Source organism: Musa acuminata, chromosome BXJ2-3, assembly GCF_036884655.1.
Source record: "Musa acuminata AAA Group cultivar baxijiao chromosome BXJ2-3, Cavendish_Baxijiao_AAA, whole genome shotgun sequence".
NCBI lineage: Eukaryota > Viridiplantae > Streptophyta > Magnoliopsida > Zingiberales > Musaceae > Musa > Musa acuminata.
Genome location: NC_088340.1, coordinates 5,777,535 through 5,787,133, shown reverse-complemented (window position 1 = coordinate 5,787,133; position 9,599 = coordinate 5,777,535). Strand labels below are relative to the sequence as shown.

Below are 9,599 nucleotides of genomic sequence, written 5' to 3'. Positions count from 1 at the left end.
CTATTTATTTCGTTTTGTCAGTTTTGCATTGAGCATTTTCGCTAGCTAAGCAATGAGTTCATGATCCATGCTATATTGTAAATTGTTTCGTCAGCAAAATATTTTATGATTCTTTTTGGTTCCCCATTCATATCTACAATGTCATAAGATCATCATCTATCCATCTTCCACATGTTCAATTTTGGATCTCCTTCTTGGAGAACTCAATTCCATCCACCCGACCATTTACATATGGGCAATAAATTTAATGATTTCCTGATATTTATATACTTATAAAGCAAAAAATAAATTCATGATCCCTGTTAAGAAGAACTCATCAACTCTTTTCACGTTGGTTGCTCATAATCAACAAGAGTCTGTACATTGTCATAAAACCATTTAAGCTGTCCTCAAATATTTTGAGTCAAAAGAATACAAAAGTAATCTGATTCCCCCATTGAGTTGTCCCACAAGTTGGGTAAACCAATTCAATCCAACATCAATGGCGTCACAAGGTTCCAACAAGCTTTTGAACGTCAATTTCGATTTGCTGTCAAATTGTGTTCCTGCTATTCTCAAATTTATCTCCAGGTTTAGCTCCAACCAAAATATGAATTTATCGGTGTATTTCACTTTACGGGAATTATCGTCTGAATTTATAGGCGTAGGTTGATCTTCTCTGACCATTTAAATATATCAGAATACACTTGATCACCACCACCCAAGTCTTCTCCAGTGGCTCCTGCTGCTACTCTGATAACATCCTCTATCAAAGCAAAGTTGCCCATTATATCAACATGGGCACCACTCTGTGTGCCCCGGCCTTCCAAGAGATTTGCTGGAGGAGCATGATTGTACTCCCTCACGTATGTCTTTATACCAGAGGGATTGAACCGGGTTTTTCCACGCCATCCTTTTGCACACATGTAACCTGCACTTAACACTGGCACGGTCTCGTCACCATCAGCCAAGTAAACACCACCCTGCAAGCAGTTTTGTTGATGTCCACCGTTGGCTGAGGTATCAATCTGAAACGGAATGTAGCACTCAGCAGAAGGGGATAACTTGTAAACATATGCTCTTTCTGTAAGAATTCCCACTCCATAAAGAGAATATATCTCCATATCGGGAGCATTTGGTAACCTGAAAAGGATAAGATTAAACATGGTGATTTGTACAAGCATAAAGAAATCAGGAGCATAATCTTGCTATCAGTACAATCATAAAGTTCCTCTATGATATATACAGGTTGTATATAAATGGTAATTTGGTGAGAAATATTAGTTGTATTCTCGTTGTTATGGACAATTTAATTTTGTCCTAAAATATCGAATTCCCAGAAGAATGGACAAACATGAGGTATCAAAGGAGAATAATTGGGGCACTAGTGGAGCAGCAGCATTCAGCCAGAATACATAATGTAAACCATCCATTTCCAATTCTTTAAAAATTAAAATAAAAAATAAAGAACTAAACCCACTGTATAGACTGTGTAAATGGTATAGACTTTTAGAGTAACTTTGGATAATTTCTGGGAGATCTTTGTTTCATTAAATTACTATATTACTAAAAGTAATTTTTATGAGGAATAGGCCAAACAGCAAGCAAAATGTAAGGATATTGGGTTATTTTAAGATGGAGCCTTACTTTGTCTCCAAGGGATTTGACCAATATTTATGGTGCATATACTTTGGGTCATCTAGATTATCAGCAATTCCATACGAAAAATGTTGACTTCCTCGCTGCATCATCTTTGGAGCAACAAAATGGAGAAGATCCAAGAGGGAACTAGCTGTATATGCTTTATAGTCAGCAACCGCTTTGATTCCTGCCCACCCCAATTCATGGTACTCCGTCCAAATTTCCCGACATGAAGCATTTGAATGGGCAACATTGTTTCCCTTAACTGCACCCTGTATTTACAGAAGAATACATCATTGTAAAAGCATGTAGAATGAGTTTTAACAAAATATGACTTTATTAATCCAACTAGCTTGATCACAAGTAATGACAACTTGCAAATTTATGCAAGCCATGAAACAGTTCATCAGATTTAAAGAGATGGATATCTAAAATATGACATGCAAAGACAAATTCTTGACAACTAAGAAGATCATGATGCAGTAATTCCTGAATCAAGTGAAACTAACAATAAATGAAAAGTAAACAGACAAGAACCACCATCGTATCAACCAAATGGCCAGGAAATAGAACAAAATTCATAAACATTGACCACTTCGCTCCTGCACAATGTTTGGGTGACGATGTCCTCTATCCATGCTCTTAGGGCCACTGCAGCACTGTATCATGTTATAAGCTTTATTTCTTATAATAAAATCCCAACATTTATTATAGTTTGTGTGGAACTCCTCTTTGAGAAATTATGCACGTGTGGAGTGGCTCAAGACCTTCATTCTTGCAATTGTTTGAGAAGATTATTTTTTTTGTGCATGTGTAAAAATCATTCTTGCAATCATTTGAGAAGATTGACTTCTTTTGTGCATGACTCTGATAATCATTCTTGCAAACGTTTGAGACAATTGACTTCTTTTGTGCATGAGTGCGATAAATAAGTGTTGCACAAACAAAAACATTAACCTCATGATAGTTGGGAGAGGTAATTTTTCTCCTCCCTCTCCCTCCCAAAACCAAAATTCAACTGGTAAATCAAAGAATCACCATATCACATCACTTGCAGCTATCCAAACAACCGTGTTATATCGCACTTGCAATTAGCAACTATATATGCAGGCACAAAGATAGTTGTAATTGAATTGCTATTTGCAAGCATTTGCATTTGCAACAGTCAGAATCATAGTGTTAGCTACAAGTATTATCAAATATTGAATTGACAAAAAAACAGGAGATAAATTGAACATTGGTATTGTGGGTGACCAACAAGCAGCGGAGGCACTTGCCATTATTCAATTATAAGATATTTCAGATGGTGACTTGCTTATGCTAAACCTGACTAATTTAACATTAGATGAACAATGTTTCTTCAATTATTTTGGATTAACATGAAGCTCTCAGTGTACGCAATGTTTCATGATAATTTGCAATGAGCAAGATAAACAGCTGCCAGAAAAAAATATAAATTAACAGGTTGAGCCATATGTTAAATCTGAAACAATAATGAAATTCCTACATGCTAATGTATATGCCTTCTTGGGAAACAGGACCAACCAGTTAGTGTATAATTACCCGAAAATCAATTTGCTGTATCTTGGCTGAAGGTGTCTCCGCAACATGTTTCCCAAAAGAAACAATTCTACCATAGTTGACACTTTGTGATTGAGATTTAACCGTCTCCCCATCAACATCTTTGGAAGCCCCATTAACATCTTTGGAAGCATGAGAATCATTATTCTTATGCTTGGAAGTCCCATCAACATCTTTGGAAGCATGAGAATCATTGTTCTTATGCTTCTTGGGGCTACACTCATAGCCGCCTTCTGGCGACCAATCAAAACCACCCCAAATGGTATCACCACCTTTTGGAATCATGGACATAGTTGAATCCCATGTGCGAGTCATACGCATAACATGACGTAAAGTCTGAAGCCCCAAAAAATCAGAATCCAACACACCAGGTGCGATGGCCCTAACATAAAGGAATCATAAGGTTATTGTATTCGTTAGTTGGAAAAAGGACATAAACTTAAAAGGAAGGACAAGCCTTAGTTCAACAAACAAATCATCTATTAAAAGCCAAAATGTTACATCCTTTTTGTTTCTTTTTCTCATTAAGCTTCCTTCAGCACATTAATGATTTTATGATTTCACATGCATCTAGATCTGACAGCTTTAGTTCGTCTCTGATCAGCTACAGCTAGTCATGCTATGTAGGACTTTTCGTACAAGTTACAAGTAATTGTTTTTCAAGTAATGACAAACCCATGAGAACGGGCCTCTAAGAAGGAATGTTTTATTCTGGTATCTCCTTCCAATGCTTCGGCACAAATGAAGTCATCGAGGAGAGTTGCCAGAAACATAGCTGCAGCATAATTATAAGCCAATTATTCCGATAAATGATATCTCAAACAAATAGTTAATAATTTCCGTAAGCATTCACCCCTGTGTTCTATACGATGGCATATCCACAACTTTCTCGTACTAGTATTGCGCTCTCCTCTTACATCTTTCTTCCTGTCACTATTATTCGTGCTTTCTATAACCACTGGAGTAGAAGATGAGGCAAAGATTGTCCTCATGAGGTTGGCTGGACCACATCTGGAATTTGGAAGATGAATGCTACGAGTAATGGTCATATTGCTTTAGAAGCCATCATTGCATTGTTGGTACAAATATTACCTAGCAGCAATAAAATGGCAGAACAGAGTAAACAGACACAAGAATGACCAGTTCAGCCAGTACAAGAGGATATGTTTCTACACTTAAGAAACACAACCTAAAGATTTAGCATACCGAATTTTTACATTAATTTGAAGTGTAATGAAACAAGCATATTTCTTTTTAATATTTAATATGAGTCATAAATCATTGTAATTATTATGTTTAGATAGAGAATTTTCTAACAGTTCTAGTGTTTTGGACCCGTCAATCTTACATTTTTCATCAATTGATCGATTTGGGATCGAATCTTCCTACTCTTAACTCTGTACACCACATCTTAATTGGTATTCTTGACTCTGACAAAAATGAGTATTGCACTAACAAATTTAAAGATAAAATGTAACAGAAAAAGTTGCTTTCCAAGAGGTTATAACCAACTATACTTTATGTCAGAAGCAATACTACCAGAAGTATAACGATTCAGAGAAACTATACAGAACAGCAGCATTAATAGTAGGCACATAACAGGAACTAGGCTACTACAACTAGTATGCATCAGTGGTTATGTACAAAATACTCAGTTATCTGAACAACATTTATATCTTCTGAAACAATATATATTATTTCCTAGTCAGCCACAGGTAAAAAATCCATAACCGATGGAAATTATTTTGAATAACTAATTTCCAGGTAGTAGTTAAAATGACAACTACCTTGCAACAGCAACATCTTTTGCTTCAGCTGAAAATAGTCCTGCAACTGCTTTTGGAACACCTAAAAATGGCCCTCCAATATTCATAACTGCTTTTATATGGTCTGCACACCAGTTTGGACCACCACCACCCCCCATTGGAGCAGGTGCCTCAACCCACTTCATAAAATGCAAAAAGTACAAGACTCCCATGGAATGTGGAATAACTACCACCTTCCTTCCACCATTCGTAGAGACCATGAGTTCTATGTTACTTTTTATTCTGCTCAACATTTTATCACGTACCTGCACAACCAATTTTGAGATAGAAAACGGTAAAGAGATTGTAATTGGTTGGACAAGAGACTGTGGTAGATAGGATATAAGAAACAAAATTATCCGCAGGAGGAAAAAAAAAGTCCATAAGAGATCAACAAAGCAGACACTAACAAAATAATGAATATAATGGTTTAAGGAAATGTAAGAACCTCTGTGTTCTGAAATGACATTCTCCAATCATATGCAGCCATGTACATTGTCTTCTCTTCATAACCAATGCGAGCCAAATTAGCAATCAAAACTGCCCATACAAAGTATCCAGGAGCAAAATAATCTGCGGCAACAAGCCCAGTAACCGGCCTAACTCTTATTCCTGGAGGGTCCAATCCAGTTTCATTATCGAGCGACATATGTTCCACCCAACATAAGGGTCTGAGACCGTGGAACCACCGAATAAGAAATAAAAAATCACCATTTATTATCAGAAAATATAGTTAAAAGGATAAAGAACCTCATTAGAGATTATCAATAATTTTATTGAGGCAACCTGCAAGTTGTATCTTAGCTGAGCAAGAAGCAACAAGAAAAGGAGATAAAAAAAAAGAAACAGTAAAGTTGATTATACTTGCATATCAAAAAACAATGATGAATATAACAGGAATACTACTGAAGATAGGAAAACTTTACTGCTTGTCTTGAGAGGAACAGAAGCGATCAATAAAATGAATGTCAAAAATAGTTGTAGTTTACAGATTGCATCAACTTTAGGCTCTTCTTCAGTAAGAATTGCCATCGTTTTATGACAGGATATATATAATGTAAACTTGACTCTACAGGTAGCCATGAGAGCGCATTAATATGCTCATTATTAATATCTAACAACTAGGAATAGATAAAACCGGAACTGAAGCAATTTTTAAGGAGCATATTAACAGTTGGAGAAAACTTAGAAGCCAGCCAATGGCTTTAAGATTGTGCAAAAGCAGGAGGAGATCAAACAAAATGCTAGGACATACAACAAAGATGTTGAGGAAATCAATCCTATACAAGATTATTTTAGGAAATTTGATTATTACGAGAGAACACTGTTCCCAAGAAGAGTATTCAAAATTTAAACAGTAAACTAGAATGACACACGTTAGGTTCTCAAAGCTAAAACTATAATTGAAGGGCACACTTATAAATACCAGGTAGTAGTACCAATAATTAAAAATTCCAGTAGCAAAACATAAGATACAAGTACAGAAGAAATCCTATTTAGAAACGTAATAGTATCAAGTAAATATTTCTTAGTTGTACATATATTCAAACAAGGAAACAGAAGACAATGCTGAGTCCTAGAAAAACTCTATAGAAGAGAAGTAAGGCCTTTCCCAAATTCATAAAAAGAAGTCCTTTACGGTCCAAATTGGAGCATCACATAAAAATCCAACTTGATCTGAACAAGAAGTTCAACAAAAGCAGAGCATCCAACAAATCAAGCATAGATTGAAGTGTTATTGATTTAACATTTTAATTTGCTCAACTTTGTCAAATACTACAAAACCATAACAAATCCAATTCGAAAGATTTAAATAGAGGTCCTTTAGAATATCAGAAAAAGAAAAGAAGTGACTGTGTTTATGGAGTCTATACAATGTCTTGCTACAATATTTCTTGTAGTTTCGAATCAAGACAGGAGACAGAAAAATTATGGACTAATGAATTGTCTGCAGCCAACAAAGTTTACATTTATGCGGAATATCTTATTTTTACTAATGCAATCTACTAAAAAATCTCAAATTCTGAAAGATAAGCAACTACGAAAGCACGTACGGCAACTTCCAGTTCTGTAAAAAATTACTCCTTCCTAGCTTCTCGAAGCAATCTTGAATCTTGAAAATCCAAATTTTGGATGGAATCCAAATAGGAAGAAAACCCTAAGGCAGATAAATAGAAGTAGATAAAGGGGGTTGTCTTTGCTACCTCTTGTAGACCTCTCCGAAGGTTCCACCCCAGAGGCGCTTGCGGAAGAGTCCGTCGGCGCACTGGTGCCCCTCCCAGAGCTCCAGCCCCCCAGTGACGATCCCAGGCACGAACACCACGGGGTGCTTTGCCTTGAGCCCCTCCTTCTGGAGCTTCACTCCCGGCGGGTCGGGAAGCGGGCCCGTGATGGCTTCCGTCACGTACTGAGGGAACGACGCCGGCATCGCGTTGTAGGAGAACAGCAGCAGCCACCACGCGGAGCAGATCACCCCGACGAACCAGCAGCAGCTGTCGAGGCACGACCACCGCCCCTTCCGCTCCTTTCTGACCTTCTCCGACGCCTTGGCCTTCTCTGTCTCATTGACCTCCGCCTTGGGAGAGCTGGCGACGGGGGAGGCGGAGGAGTGGTCTTCAGACGGCGGCGGGGGCGGCGGAGCCGGAGGGCCCTTCCTCCGCCGGAGCATCGCCATCTGATCGATCCAAAGGCAGAAGGATCGGACGAACTCTAACCCTAGGTTTCCGTAGAGATCCGGCGGGGGAGAAGGATTGTGGCGGCAGCGAGGGAGGAGGCCGCCGCGGGAGGAGGAACAGCCCGCAAAAAGTGGTGAATATAAAGCCTTCTTTTTCTAATAAATAGCAACCCGTTATGGTCTCAGGGAACGAAGTCTGATCAACGGTGAGGATTCAGTGACCGGTGACGAGCATGACCCTCCATTCCCACCAATCAAAACATTCATTCTGTTGTGGGTCCCAAAGAGAACCGGACCCACCGTGGTACGATTAATGGAATTCCCGGAGTTGGCTTTGCCGTGAACCGCGACCCACCTGACAGGTGCCCTGCACCTTGCGACACGTGGCTGTGGGTGCGCCTCTCGTGTCCGGGCCGAGGGAGCAAACACGAGACTAGTGTCAGTTCCCAAGGCACGGAACGTGGGGCCCATGGACGCATAACCAATGGCAGCTGACATATTCACGTTTCGTGGCTCGTTTTAGGTACATTGATCGCCACCGTATCGCACAGCGGTAGGTCAACGACAGCTTGAGCAGACGGTCGTGTCAGGAATGATGCAAGCACCAGTTCGGACGAGTCTTCGGATCAGCTGTTTTATCTGGAGCAGCAAAAGAAGGGAGATGTTTGGGTCCCATCATTTTATTATTATTATTATTATGATGTTATACCTACAAGGAAAAGCACAACGGTGTCGTCACACGACGAATGCCACCGTTTCTGCGAACCGGCAAGCTTAGTGGACCCCATAGAAACATCCAATCATGAGGTAGGTAAACGAATGAGACCAGTGGCGAGGAGAAGCACTATCATCAAGTTCAACCCGTTGTTATTCTCACACCATATAAATAAATAAAAGTAAATGTCAAATGGAGCATAAAAATGTGGATCGCTTATGGAATATTAAGAGGTAAAAATCTAAAATCAATTTGAAATATTCTCTGCATCTTTCATCAAGTTAAGTTTGCGGATGATTCTATCTCTTGCAATTGCACTTGCTAAATCACAAAGTTTTCATACTTTTCAATGTTATTATCCTATGTTGCACCTTCAAAATCTATGCAAAGATCAAAAACTTGTATGAAACTTAAATCACGTTCAAATAATTTTTTCTTGTTAAATAAAATATATTGGGCTAAACGATATTAGGTTTCTTGCTCCTTATCACCATAGGTTGGTCATGATCAATCATCAACTGACACTCTTGCATGATACAAGTTATCGAATTCTCATCTTCATGAGTCATTGCATAATTTTTTTAAAATTATCAATCAATCTTTTCTTGAACTCGTATTATATTTCCCTTCGAGTGATTATCATGATAACGAGTCATAATTTAGACTAAATAAACCTACTTAATATGATTATTATTATGATATCTCTCGTACAATGGGTTGGTTGTTCGTTAAGATACTCATACAAGATCCGTCACGTTCTCATAGTTCTCTAAAATAGTTCTCTAAAATATGCATGTCCCACTCACTTACTCTGCATGTTTCTCGAGTATCTATGACTGCACATCATTTAACCCTCATGCAAGTTACTTTCTACCTCAATTTGTTTATGCATTAAAACATAATTTAGTTATGTGACATATCAGGCTCAACATTTATTTTAGTATGATTTATTATGTATAAGAGAATATGAGGACTCGATAGGAGTTTTGTAAGATTAAATCGATGTCGCAAACTTAAGTTTTAATCATCAATACTAAGTGGAGTATTATTTTACAATAATAATTTTACGGACTTGTCGAGCATTGTTCTAATACGAGGAGTCATCAAAACCATTAATCATTATAATTATAAAATTATAATCATAAAATGTCAGACGTCCAACCGACGATATTATATTCCAATATCCATATGGGTTTTAGAATTT

At 38.0% G+C, this 9,599-nt stretch overlaps 1 protein-coding gene across 1 annotated transcript; it reads right to left on the bottom strand.

Moving 5' to 3' along the window:
• Positions 1–302: 302 nt before the first annotated feature.
• LOC103977610 (phospholipid:diacylglycerol acyltransferase 1) lies at positions 303–7,811 on the bottom strand. Its single transcript, XM_009393175.2, has 6 exons — positions 7,211–7,811; positions 5,455–5,677; positions 4,989–5,272; positions 3,184–3,583; positions 1,627–1,892; positions 303–1,122 (listed from the first exon to the last, which is right to left on the bottom strand). The coding sequence occupies exons 1-6, from the start codon at positions 7,678–7,680 to the stop codon at positions 636–638; spliced, it is 2,130 nt and encodes a 709-aa protein (XP_009391450.2). The 5' UTR covers positions 7,681–7,811; the 3' UTR covers positions 303–635.
• Between the last annotated feature and the right edge of the window lie 1,788 nt (positions 7,812–9,599).

What these genes read in the sequence shown, in the direction of transcription:
- LOC103977610 (XM_009393175.2), bottom strand. Translation starts at nt 7,680, where the DNA reads ATGGCGATGCTCCGGCGGAGGAAGGGCCCTCCGGCTCCGCCGCCCCCG. An exon ending in TACAGCAAATTGATTTTCGG is followed by an intron (nt 1,893 to 3,183) that starts GTAATTATACAC and finishes CTGTAAATACAG; the next exon opens with GGTGCAGTTAAGGGAAACAA. An exon ending in TCAAATCCCTTGGAGACAAA is followed by an intron (nt 1,123 to 1,626) that starts GTAAGGCTCCAT and finishes TATCCTTTTCAG; the next exon opens with GTTACCAAATGCTCCCGATA.